The 13,505-nt window shown below is 43.2% G+C and overlaps 1 protein-coding gene across 2 annotated transcripts in view; it reads left to right on the top strand.

Moving 5' to 3' along the window:
- Positions 1-1,226: 1,226 nt before the first annotated feature.
- The window catches only part of erf (Ets2 repressor factor), a 32,277-nt gene continuing 19,998 nt past the window's right edge, over positions 1,227-13,505 (top strand). The window contains exons 1-2 of one of the 2 annotated variants that reach the window (XM_046417450.1): positions 1,227-1,381; positions 1,472-2,017. In XM_046417450.1, the coding sequence (XP_046273406.1) occupies positions 1,996-2,017 (22 nt within the window). In that variant the 5' untranslated portion in view covers positions 1,227-1,381; positions 1,472-1,995. Of the gene's footprint in view, positions 1,386-1,471; positions 2,018-13,505 lie in introns of both variants that reach the window. The other variant, XM_046417451.1, reaches the window with a different exon arrangement.

Below are 13,505 nucleotides of genomic sequence, written 5' to 3' on the forward strand. Positions count from 1 at the left end.
TTCCCCGTGCAGAAGTGACGGATGGCGGCTCCCTGGCTGCCTCGCTGTCGCAGTTTACAGGTAAACACGGCGCCACTCAGCGCCCGCGGCGGTGACGGGTCTCCACAGCAACGCCGTGACGCGCCAAGCGGGAGCGAGCGGGGCGACAAACTGGAGGCAGCGGCAGGCAGCGGCGAGCGACTGGTCCTCGTCGAAGATCGTATATTAAGTTGATGAGTCACTCGAAAAATAAAACGAAATGAACAAACTCGTCGTTTAAGGGAGTAAACTCAGCCACAAGCCGACCGCAGCTGTTTCTCTTTTTCTCAGTCTTTCATTATTATTCATTGAAGTGGTTTACTGGCAGCGTCACTGGTTTCTACTTGACAAAATGAAAGAAATAGCTGAAACGATTAGTATCGTACCAACAGCCATTTATATTTGAAGTCAACTGATTGTGATTTTTTTATGCAAAAACTGGTTTCAAAAGCTGGACACTTCCTGGTTTATGATCATAAATTTAATATCTTTGGGTTTTGGGAAATCGGGAAATTGGGTTGAAATATGCATACAGATGCTGAGTGAGAGATACCAGAATCAACAACAATATACATTTAACGTGAATTTGGACAAAAAAATATTCTTTAACTTCTATTATTTTATTTATTCCATATGATTTTATTTATTTATTTATGTCCCAGCATGAAGGTCTAAATGCTGTTTCAAGGCCTTCTCTGTCCTGTATGTGTACATATTTTTGTTGGGCTGAAAGTAGTCAAATATAAATATTGTGAATCTTAAACTACCAGATCGGCATATAAAACACACATCGTGTGTTTGTTGTTCACCGTGGGATGTAAATGCCTCTAAGTTGCTGAAACTCCCAAATTGCATGGAAGATAAATACTGAGGGCCTGACCTGACTTTAGCCTGGCTTAAAAGCTTTAGTCCTAAAAATCTTATATCCAAAACCTTCAGTCAATCCCAAATGGAAATGTGGAGGTCTGATAATTTGCATAATGATTAAAGATGATTGAAGCCTTTGTTTTGATGTTTTAATGTCATTATATTAATTTAATATTTATCTCAGTTGGATCTGTTGCATTGCAAACACGTCTAATTAATAATAAATGTGTTACTATAAATCCCTGATGATCACAGATTTTGTTTTAGCGTCCACAACTCCTTTGTTCCCATCTCACTGTTGGACTGCTAGGAAAAGTAATCCTCCAAAAAGCATATACGATCTTTGGCAACAAGTGGGCGTTCAGTTCCTCTCCCCCTCCCTCCCTCCCTTCCCTCCCTTCCCTCCCTCCGAGGGTCAGCGTGGGCGGCCCCGTGTGGCAGGAGGAGAGCGAAACACGACACCCCGACAGAGGAAGGGGGGTTGAGAGAACGCGAAGTGAGTGAGTGGAAAAAGAAAAAGTCCGTGCCGGAGAAAGCGAGGGGCAGAGAAAGAACAGAGTTGACTTTGGTTTTTTGTTCCTTTCAGAGGCGCCGCCGTTTTGCCTGTCGGTGAGGACGATGATGTGGAGGAGGAATCGACCATGCGACATCGTTGCAACAAACGGGATGAACAGTTAGATTCGTCGCATTCCGTTGCTTCAGGACCGACCAACGGTAGCACGACTCCTCCAAACTTCGTCCTGCGCCATTCAGACCCGGGCGACTGGATCCCCCCCCCACCCCAGAGACTCGGGGCAACTTTTCGCATCAGAAGCCCCGTATTCATAAACAAATATTCCGGCATAAAAGTTTTTGAACAAACGCTGGTGTGTTGAGACAGAAGGCATAAGCTCATGTGAAGTTAGCGGGGTGTTTTTGAACTAAAAGCCGAGCTCATAATCGGGGCAGGTTCCCTCTGACGAACCTCTTGTGAGAACAACACCGGAGGAAGGAGTGGGGTGTCACTGCTAACTTCGCTAGCTAACTGGGCTAAAAGCTAGCTAACTAAAGTCTAGAGTTACCCTCGACGGGGAAAGTGACTGAAGCGGCACGCCGAAGCCTACAACAAAGATGAAAACCCCGGGAGAATCGGGTAAGTTGATGGCCTTGCTTATTAACTCAACTTTTTCAGACGCCGCTGTTCTTCTTCAAATGAAAACAACAGCGCTTAGCTTCGGCGGCTAGCTGGTTAGCACTCTAACAAACTCCGCTCCAGCGAAAGTGTGACAAAATTATGGCGCTAGGGTGGATCCATCCGACTCGCTTGTTATTGTTTCAGCAGGGCTAAAAAAGTGAGTCCCACACCACGACCACGTTGTTTTTCAGCTGCAGCAGGTCGATGCGGCATCAGAGGTTATTTCTAACTTATTTCCGCGGCACTTAAGCTAAAGTTGATGCCCGAAGCTGCGGTGTAACTCAGGCAGTTACAGTGAGGGCAGCACCTTGATGTAAAGTTCGCCTAATTTGCCGGATCGCTGGCAGGCAGTCAGGGCCAAAGAGCAGTGACCCTGACTGTGATAGCTCTGCATTTGAGGTTTTGTAATGTTCCTGTTCAGGACTAACTAAATTTAGTGGAACTAAAGATTGATTTTACTTTGGCCTTAAAGCAACACCACATATAACAACTAATGAGTGACCGCTCACTCCAGAGCCTGGAGAGTGCAGCCACAATGCTTATTAAAGCTAAAGAATAAAGGCAAAGCTTTAAGGCAGAGAACCGTACGAGATTTTTTAAAATTATAATGGAGGTAAGACAATGTAAGTGCCAGGAAAACAGTTAATCTGAGAAGAGAGATCAGCCATTCAGAGGAGGTGCTGCTGACACATATCGGACGAAATCCAGTTAAATGTAGAGCTCATAGAGTGATTTGACAAATATTTCTCCTCAGGACACGACTGTGTTTTTGTTCGCATTGGTCCTGTTTGCATTTCCATTACTACGAGCTGCAGATCACTTTTCCTTTCATCACTGCACCACAGCCTGCAGTGAAAGGCAGAAAGTGAATCCAAGTGATTGGATTGGGAACTTAACTGCCACTGGAATTCAGCTGATTGTTTTGTTTGCTGCAGAGATTAACTGAGATAGTTAAACTCTCTCTGATAACATGCTGCATTAGTTTCTCAAATTAAATCAGGAAACATGGTTTGTCCCTTTGTTTACAAAGTTCACCTTGCTTTTTGTCTCCCCCGAGACGTTTCGTTTGAGCAAAGCCAGGCCCCGATCACACGTAGGAATTAAAAGTGAGTTGTCAGGCTGCGTAAAAGCCCCACTAAGCGATTCAGGAATTGAAATAGATTTCAACTCAGAGTTCTTTTGTGCTGCTTTTTCAAATTTCACTCGGTTTTTATTGTAATCAAAATGTTCTGAAATGTTCTGAAGTCACGATTTCCCCTCCAGTGTGCATTTTGGTCCTTTTACACTCAGTTTAGTCAGAAGTCCTGAATGGTAATCTTGGGCAGACAAAGATCCAGTACCCATAATGGATGTCTAAGAGGGGAATGCCACACCACAACACAACTTCATAATTAGAGATATGACTTTTAGACTGCTGCTTCAGATTACTTCATGTATCACAAAACAATTATGAGAAAAACTAACTTTTTTTGTAAAAGCATTTTATCGTGTCATGTTTATGAGGTGCTTGTGGTTGGCATAGCAGCCCCAAATAATTAAAACTGCACTATGTTGTGATGCTCCAAACAACCCTTTTTGATGTTAACCATCAAGCTCTTTGTGCTGAAAATTTCTTAGCAGGTGTTGGACGGTTATAAATCCACGATATACACTTCAAAAAGATTTTTTTCTCTTTGAAATAAAAGTTCTTAGCTGCAGAAAACAGATTTATTGTTTTTTGTTGTGCAAGGTCAGACCATAATCTTTACAAATTAAATGTTTCGATGTTCTGAATATGCAAAAGTGACAATTATGTGTCTAAAGCACCACTCAGGCATTCTCATAACATTGTCGTCTTCCCTAATGGCTCCCATTATCCAGAGGATCAGGTTAGCAAGGTGATGCCGCACTTCCTTTTAGTTTCAAAAGTAGACAGTCATACAATGTGCCATGCAGAAGAGAAAAGCTCCCTCTGTCTACTGATAAATCATTTTGTGGTTTGGTTATGGTGTTAGACTTAGAAATAGCTTAAAGGACTTCAAACTGTGGTTGGTGTGTAAATAAAAGACATCTTGGTTTGTAAGTTCTTGGTTGTTTCTTATTTTTCAGTCTTCATTGTATGATTCATACCAACTTCCCTTGCAAAATTTTTGCAGTGGTAGGAAAAAATAAGCATTTGCATTGACATCAGTACAATGCAGGTCGTTTTGCTTTGACGAAAAGTTGTTTTGTTTTTTTTGTACAGAAATCCACACTAAAATTTAAGGTTCCCATTGGGTAGCCCTGATCTGTATCCACATTATATTATGCATGGAGCTACACCGGCCGTTTGTTCTGTATTTCCTCTGGTTTTGGAGCCTGTTGACCACTTAATGTATATGTGGGTCACCCTCCTCTCTCTTCCTATCAGGAAGTCAGCAGTCTGGCCCCACCAGCTCCAATTTTCCACTTGTGTTACTCCTTATATCAACACAGAGCCACATGTGAGACGTCACAGCTGTAGACGACCCAGAGAGCCAGCACGCGTTGTAGCCCCCCTATATGCAAGTGTGTGTGTGTGTGTACTGAAAGGAGCCATACATGAGCAATTAGCTGGTGTTAAGTCTGCTAAGGGCTGGGCTGCTGTTTATGACTGTGAGTGTATTTATATGTTTGTGAGTGTGTATGTGTGCGCGTGCACATGCATGTGCCTGCATGCGTGCACCCATATGTCTGTCACTGTGTGGCTCTACCTGACACTGATGTGGTCACAACAAAGTGAGTGTTTGACTTTAACTAGCAAGACCAAATTGCCCTTGAGGAAGACCATTTGGTTGTGGGCAGTTGACTCAGCCTGTTCTAATTACAGGAAGAACAACTAGACGTCTTTATGCAGATTCAAATAGCTCTAATAACGCTGGTTAGACCAAAGCTAATGAACCAAGGGCTCATTTTGTTGAGGGAAAAAAAAGCCGCTTTCATTTGGGAAGGACTCTGTTGTGTTACTGTCTCACTGTTATACTGAATTGTGCTGTTGGCACTAGCAGTAGAGAAGCACAATTACACTACAAGTTGAGGCCAAGTTGTTTGTCTCGGGGAAAGTTTGAGAAGAGGTGCTGGAGCCTTAAGTGTACAATGATGTGGTCATGCAGTCTCTGTGTTTTAGGTCACCCTGTCTCTGTGATTTAGTGGAGATGTTGCAGTGAGATGTGCTGCTAGTCAACTGCAGTTTGTACAGTTTTTCTGTAGCTTGGCATTGAGGAGGAAAGGATTATTGCCTGTACGTTGTGCTTTGTGTTGATGTCTCACTGTGCTTTACAATGTGTAAGTCAAATGTACTTTATTTGTGGAACTGCCAGTTATAATATATCATTTTTGACAATAGCAGTCAGGCCATAAACATGAGAGTATGGGCTTGATTCGAGTCTCTCCAGTAGCTAATAAATCATGACACAATCCATTTAGGAGGCAAATGCCACAACCAAAAAAAACCCAACAAAAAAAAAAAACACTAAATGCCAGTGTTGCTCACAGGATGTACCTTTTCCCTGGTTTTCCTCCCATTATGTAGTTACTGTGAGTGATCAGGTCAGTGCAAAGGTTGACCTGATCACATTCCTGATTACTGCTGAGCCGGGCCCAAGCAGGCAGACCCTGGAAAATGTACTGCGGTGTGACGTCAACATTTCTCTGGTGTGTAAAGTGGCGTCCGTGTTGCTATGATCATCTGTCGATGTTTCGGCAGCCCTCTTTTCCTGGAAGTGTGTATGTACAGTGGCTTTGGTGACCTGTACGAAGCTAAGAGAATAGACAACAGCTTGCACGAGCCGGGACATGCTGGCCAAACAAACACTGGGGCCTCACGCACAGGAAGGACTGACAGTCAGCCTGGGAGCTGAGTGTTAACAGACATCCATAACTGCTGTTTTATTGTTTTATATGTTTTTAAGATAAAGCAGTGCTGTTTTGTAAACTGGTGTAATTACATCAGAGTCTCATTGCCAACAGTTCTTCGAAAGGTGGTTTGGCCCCATTCATCATTTTGTGATTGTTGTTCTCAGTGATCAAGTTACGGATTTCTAACTTTGGAATTCAACCTTCACACCCAAGTTAAAGGTGTACGATGCAGGATTATCTGGTGTGTGTGATTCTGGAAAGACGTGGTTAATTTTTGAGTCTCATATTCAAAATACAGATACTTTGAGTCCCCGGCCCAGTCTGTGTGTGCATCTGATGACCTGATCTTTCTCCAGCATCTCTAACTGCACCGGTTAAGTGTTAATTCTGCGTAGTATCCCTTTAAGGTCTGTGTGATTTGACATGTTTTATTAGTGGTACATGAAATTATTTTAACGCGGGACATCACAACGCATTATTGTTTTTATGGTTGTTGTGTTGCAGCTGACATATTTAAAGTGTATCCATCCTCTTTTGCTGCCAAAATGTGAGGAATCATCCGCTTATGATGTTGCAGTACAGTAGTTATTTTTAATAAAGTGTGGTAATTTTCTTTTTGTACACACTGTACATCTACCTGACTCATTTGCACTTACTGCAATTAGTGATCTCCCACATTTCCCAGGATGACTTCTAACAATACCCACAGACCGCTGTGGGCTGTACATTCAGGTGGAAAAGCAATAACAATTTAGAAACCTTTTGTTTTTCAGAAGAGAATAAATGAGTGTTGCACCCTGTACTCTATTTGAAATACGTCTTGGGGTTGTGCTTTATTATGTCCTGTTGAGACCACTGTAAAATGTGTTATCTCTGCCTCTTCTGTGGTGAATTTCTCTCTTCGTGGTTGTTGAACATCTGTAAAAAGTGTCAAGTTTAGAGAGGAGCCCTGGCTCGTTGACTGAGAGGCTGACACCAAAACCCGACAATTATGGCGATACTTTAGATAACAGAATCACATTTTCTTGTGGCGCCTCATGGTCTACATACATGAAAAAAGAAGGGCACACAACTGATAGCTGTTTTACGACAGTTTTTGAGAGTTGAAGCTACATTTTTCATGTGAAATTTCTTCATGGGAAATTGAAAGCACATCGTTCTGTCTCGGTGTTCCTGAGCAGCATCTGTCTGTGTAATTTCACCACCACGAAGTTGGTGTCGGAGCTTCCAAAAAGGTAGAGATACAGTCCTGGTTTTCACAAAGTGCTGGTTACCCCTTTATCTGTGCACCGTCATTTATAAAGGACAGGCCGCACCGCTTTGTAACCCAGAGACATCCTGCATGTCTTCATCAGCCAGCCTGCTTAGTATCTGTAAGTGTTTATGATTGAGTGAATCTGGGTTGGCTCTGTGACTGTTGAACCCCAGCAGGGCAGATGAAAGGACAGAGCAGGTCAAGTGGAACCAGCAGCTCGCTTCACCGAGCAGATAAGGAAGACTTCTGCAGCAGGGCAGATATCTCTGAAACACCTGACAGGATACTGGTTTTCCGGCTCCAGTGTTGTTGTTGTTTTTTTTTTAATATTTTTAGAGATAAAATGTCAAATCAAGCTTCTTCTGAACCATTTGCCCATCAGACCAGTAGATTTCTTGTGTAGTCTTTCTAAGTGAAGCTTGTAAAGCCCTCAAAAAATGCAGCCAGACAGTTTTTTTTTTGTTTAATTTTGGACTTCTTGCCCTTGGAGCTCTTTTGGAGGTTTTTGTATCAAACCAAGGCTGAGAAAGACAGAAGGTGTGGAGGTAAATTCATGCCTTGACTGTGGCTGTTTTGGCTGGAGTCATCCTAACTGAAGGAGGTGTTGAGAGATGTTCTGTGTGTTATGGCTATCATCTGTGGTTCATGGAGAAAGAGAAGGGAGGGTGGGCGGGTGCCCTGGTGGGTTTGGCGTCATTTATGGCCAGAAAGATAGAGATAGGCCTCCGCCAACACGTGAGTCTGACTTCTACTCGCTGCAGAAAGGGTAAGGGAGCAGACTAGGTGTGGTCCTGTATGGCTCTCTATAATACTGCCCACATTAGTACTACCACCGCCAGTTCTAAAGTACCGTAGTTACAACCTTGTTGCTGTCAGAGCAAAAATATCCACCAAATGCCTTATGTTTTTTCGAGATTCTGTTTTATCTGAGAGCAGTTAGAGGTAGGCTGCCAAGTTATGTTCTGGCAATTAAAGAAACCAACAGGAGGTGGCATCATCCAGGTTATAATGTTTGGTAGGATCGACTGCTGCTTTAAATGCAGCTGTTGCATTCGTTGGCTGTGTGTTGCTCTTCCAGTGGAAATCTTCCATTGGGGGAAAAAAATCTCTGTTGATTTAGAAACCAGATATAAAATGAAGCAAAATAAATTGGATGCATCTTTTCAAAAGGGACCACCTTAAGAGCCACTGAGAGAAGACTTTGTCAACAGGTTTCAGAGAGAAAAAGAGCACAGTTTGGGTTTTGTGGTTGTTTGGTCTGGGTTGTTCCAGGCCAGACTTTCCCTGCCTTCACACTTGTTGGCGTTGCACCTGCATTTTTATCCCACACTGCTTGATTGAAAATGTGACATGTCCAACTTTAAGAAATGCCAGTCCAATTTTTTTTACTTATATTTTCACAAATAGGAATCTTGGTACTCTTCTGAATACTATTTTCTACAGACTCCGCTCTGTTGGACATGTTGCCACCCAAACCTGTGTGGGAAGACAGGGCAAAGTCAAACTAACTAACTAAACCAAGATATTAGAATATACAAATTTAAACCATGATGCATATTCTGTACAGGTTTTCCAGTGTCTCTTACGTCTGCATGCTACTTTGCTCGGTTCAAAAGTAAGAGCTGTCCTTTAGAGAATATTCAGTTTGACCAATTAATCCTGCTCCAAACTGTTGCTATTAAAACACTGATTCATGCTGCATATGTGACCAAATGCTCCTCTGAATGTATCTTCAGTGTGTTTGCATTCACAGACTCCATAATGAGGAGACGAGTGTTAAATACAGCTAACTTCCTTTCTTGGATATGAAAATGGACATGCGTGAAAGGACTTTTTAGAGGAATTTTTACAAGAACGCATGTGCATGACAAAAAGGCTCAAATATCAAAGTGGCTGCAGGCCACGGGTTGAAAGGAAATATTGTTGCTTGTAAAAGTGTCCTTGTATGCAAAGTAACTAAATCCAAAGCCAAGCCTGAACAGGGTCTGTTTGGCATATTAGTTATATTATGAAAGGGGATGTTTCCTCCAGCTGATTTTCAGTGATTTTGATGAACTGGATCATTTTTACTCCACCAGGAGTTCAGTTGAATGCTCACTTTGTGTCTTACTTGAAGAGGCACTTGTTAACATTGTGGGTACAAAATAAAGCACCGGATCTGTGTCATTTCTCTTACAGCACAGTGTTTAAACGTCTTCAGTGAAAATAAAGTAAAGGTGGATGGTGTTTTAACTGAATAAAGCACGAGAGACCTGGTGAAGGTTTTCCTGACTTTGCTGGTAGTTCTTGTCTTAGACTTTCAGATTCAAGAGTCTGAGAGAGGGAGTTGGGTCTGTCGGGAGTCTTTCTTTTATGGATGTCACAGCATGTCTTGATACTCTGCGGCTACCTGTTCGTCTTGTATTTATAATTGATGTTACTCTGTGGGTGTCATGTATGTAAAATATGTAAAGTCTGTGTTTGTAAAAAATGACTCCACGCCACTCAAGTGCGTACAGACGGCATACCCGCTCACACGCACCTTCACCTTTTCACACAGCTACATTCAAACAAGCACAAAAGTTTAGTAAATCCTTTTGTCCTCCATAACAATTAAACACACTTGGCACATTTTCCGTCCTGTTCAAACGCACACACCTATTGCCTACAGGCTGCAGCATATTTCTTGATTGTTTAGAAGAGACGGGTTGATGAAGAGATGATGTAAAACAAAGGACCTGGGGGGTGGGGTGGGGTGGGGTGGGTGTCTACAGGTTTCAGTGTGGTCACATAATCTCTGTCAGCCAGCCAGACACATAACTGTGTCAACCAGCTGTAGGTGAAAGTGTGTTTGGTGGTGAATCTGATCCGGCAGCACAGATCAAAGCCAAACGTGACTCTTCATTCTGGTACAGAAACCACCATTTTGCCAGTCCAAATTTCATTTCATATCTCCCCACACAAGTAGCCAGAAGTGAAGCCAGACATTTTTTTTTTTTTTAGTTTAGTGACATATTTTTGTCATTGGAGGGAACTCACTCCAACGAAATTTGTTCTCTGCATTTAACCCACCCAAGTGACGTGCACACACACACAGCAAACCCGGGGCAGTGGGCGACCGCGTGCAGCGCCCGGGGAGCAGTGGGGGTTAGGTACCTTGCTCAAGGGTACCTCAGCCATGGACACCGGGACGGGGAATCGAACCAGCGATCCACCGGTTACGGGTCCGACACCCTAACCGCTGATCCACGACTGCCCCCCAGAAGTCATGTATACAGATATGAAAACTGAATGGGTTTCTGGTGATGGTCATCTAAACCGCAGTGAGATACAGAACCATATCTGGTGTCTATTCACATCATTCCACTGTTCAGCAGCAGCCGGTTAAAGGGAATACGGTGTCCGAGCTCATCTCATTAGCTGCTTCAAAAACAGGCCTTGAATTACATTACTGACAAAAGCACCATGATCAGGTCAGCCGTAAAGTCAAATTTGCTCTTTCTTCTCGTCTGTCCTTTCCTTATCGCCCGGGGCACACGCACCCTCAGCTAACCATAACATCAGCCTGAAGCCGATTTCTTACAAAATCTTCACTATTTAAAGGTTACATATACTTACTTGACTGATATGACGAAGGAGCCAAATGATCTGAAGGAGAAGGAATGCTGCGCCATTAGCCACTGAATAAGAATATTTCTTTGCATGTTGAATTGATTAAGTTGAAAGCTCTGCCTTCGTTCATTTGTTAACTCAAAAGAACTAAATTTGTGACCCATTTGCTGTCCCCGTTGGTTGTTTAAAACCACAAGCCGGTGGCAGTGACGAATGAGTCGGGTCTCAGTTTTATTGAAACGTGAAAGTCAGTTAAGTCCTTCAGACACTCACTCACTCATCTCACCCACACACAGCATGTGCACTTTATTTGGGGGCCCAGACCCCCCACATGTCATGAAAATGGGTGATGTCTGTCTTGCATTAACACACACACACACACACACACACACACTCTTTTAATTTTCTGACTACAGCTAGTGAGCGTGGCTTGTTCATTTGGACTGCCATCTCCCTGCGGTGACGCCGTCGTGCCTCTGTCTTTAATGTTTTTACACATGGAGCGAGCCACTCAGTCTAGAGACTGGAGGATCCAGCTTTAATGCAGTAGACTGAGGAATTAAGACTGTGGCGGCTCTGCCGATGAGGAAAGGCTGACTAACGCACCCACACATCACACATGTAGAAAAGTCCCTCGCTGGCTGTTTCACATTTGAAGAATTTCACGGACACGCTAATCCAAAGCAAATTGACTGTCTGTGCGTTTGTGCTTGAAGCTACAAGTGGTAGATCGACAACATTCTGAGCCACTATTGAAGAGCGCCTGCTTAATTTTATTGTTTCCAGCATTTTCTTCAAAAAAGAAAAACTTATTCCCCGTCTTCTCGCACAACCCTCTCAGAAAACTTGGCAAAGCCACTTCAATAAAAACTAATGAAATGAAATAAATGGAAATTAGGCATTCAGCCATGGACTGAGAATAAAAGGGATATATAGTCAGCATTTTGATCAGATGTTGCTTAAATTTCTGCAAAAGATTCAGTTAGGGGATGAAATTAACCAGTGTCTTCATAATTTCAGCTGATTTGCCATGTTAAAGGGTTTTGTGGTTTTTCCTTATCCAAATCAAAGGTGTAAGGGTAGAGGGTGTCATGTTGTACACACTGTAAAGCCCTCTGAGGCAAATGGATTGGACTGTACAGTATGAATAAAAGTGACTTGACTCCTCTTAGCCAAGAGGGTTAATCAGTGCACATTCCTTTCTGATATTTGCTCTTGACACACTCCGATAATAAAAGTGGCTGTGTGATTACTGTAACTTAAGTTTTATGACTTCAGGAGTGTTTGGATGCAATTCAAACATACTTAAACTTTACTTACTTACTGCTTTCTCCCTTTTTATTTCATGGTCTCATCCCTGAACTGAACCCCCTTGAGCATTGTCACACTCGTCGTCCCACTAGTTGTAATCAACAGTGGTGCCTCTTTGTCTGGAAAGATACTGAAAGGAAAGTGGCATTATGGAATAGAAGGTGGGGGAGGCGAGAGGAGGAGATGAGATTTGATTGGCAGCGAGTTCGAGAATGAGTCACTCATCCAGTTCCCTGGATTGGTGCTACGGGCCTATTCTGGGCTGCGGTGACACGTGTATGTATGTGGTTATGTCCGCGTACGCTTGCACGCTGGTGTTCACATGGCTTAGTCCAACCGCTGAAGTCACCAAAATTTTCGTCGTTGGCTTAGTGTGTGTATGTGTGTGTGTGTGTTGGAGGAAAATGAAAGTAGTCTTGTGACCAAACCACAACACAGAAGCCAGATTTAAACTCAGATGTTTATCTTCTCCTTTCTGCTCTGAAGTTTCCTTTACTACACCACCACCCCGCAAATCACTCCGGTTCCACACTGGCCTCCATCAGGTTCTGACAACTTGAATACTCTTCTCCATTCATGGACAGGAATACAGTTTCAGTTGAGTTTGTGTATGGATTGCTGAATTCAGTGTGTGTTTGTCACACTTTCTCTTCTTTTTCTCATTACTGACAGAGGTGCAAGTGCAAGACACCTTATCTGATCATGTCACTTAATCTTCATGTAAATGCTTTCATGGGAAATCGATTTGATCTGTTTCCCTCAGTGAGAAGAGTTTCGCGGTCATGTTAAGTCTTCCCCAGATTTACTGGTCTTTCCCTTCCTTCTTAAACAAGGGCTTCAGTATCTTCCTTGATGACGTTATGAGTTATTAATCGGCTAAAATGTTGCCTGACTGCAGAGCAGGCTGGTTTATTGGGCTTAACGTTGGTTGACTTCACTCTGCAAGGGTGTCGGCCCGCCTTATTTCCTGCAGACACGCAGCGTGCCATGAACAAGCAAAAGTTTAGGTGTGTTTGTGTGTGCACATGTATGTGCGCTGCTGTGTGTGTTGCTGTGCAACAAATAAAACCAAATCAGTGCTGCATCGGTGCACCTGGTGTAGTTAAGGCAGTGGTTACGTCTCACTCTCTCCTGTTCTTGTTTCTTTCTGTACGTCAGCCTTTATTTCTGTTTCTCACTCGTCGTTCACACACGCTCACGAACAAATTCTGCCCTGGCAGTAGGAAGCAGGTTTGAGGTCTGTAGCAAAGAGCTCATTACAGGCGAATGTTTTACAGGGTCGTCATTGTCTGGAAGGAAAGCATGCTCAGACGAGTTTCATAGCACGTGTACATGCATGTATGTGTTCTTCGTCCTCTCTGGGACTACAGGCCTGAAGCCTGGAGTCTCGTACCTTGGCTCAGGCGCCGCAGATTAAGAGATAGAAGTTTAAGC

This window comes from Scatophagus argus, chromosome 17, assembly GCF_020382885.2.
Source record: "Scatophagus argus isolate fScaArg1 chromosome 17, fScaArg1.pri, whole genome shotgun sequence".
In the NCBI taxonomy this organism is placed as follows: domain Eukaryota; kingdom Metazoa; phylum Chordata; class Actinopteri; family Scatophagidae; genus Scatophagus; species Scatophagus argus.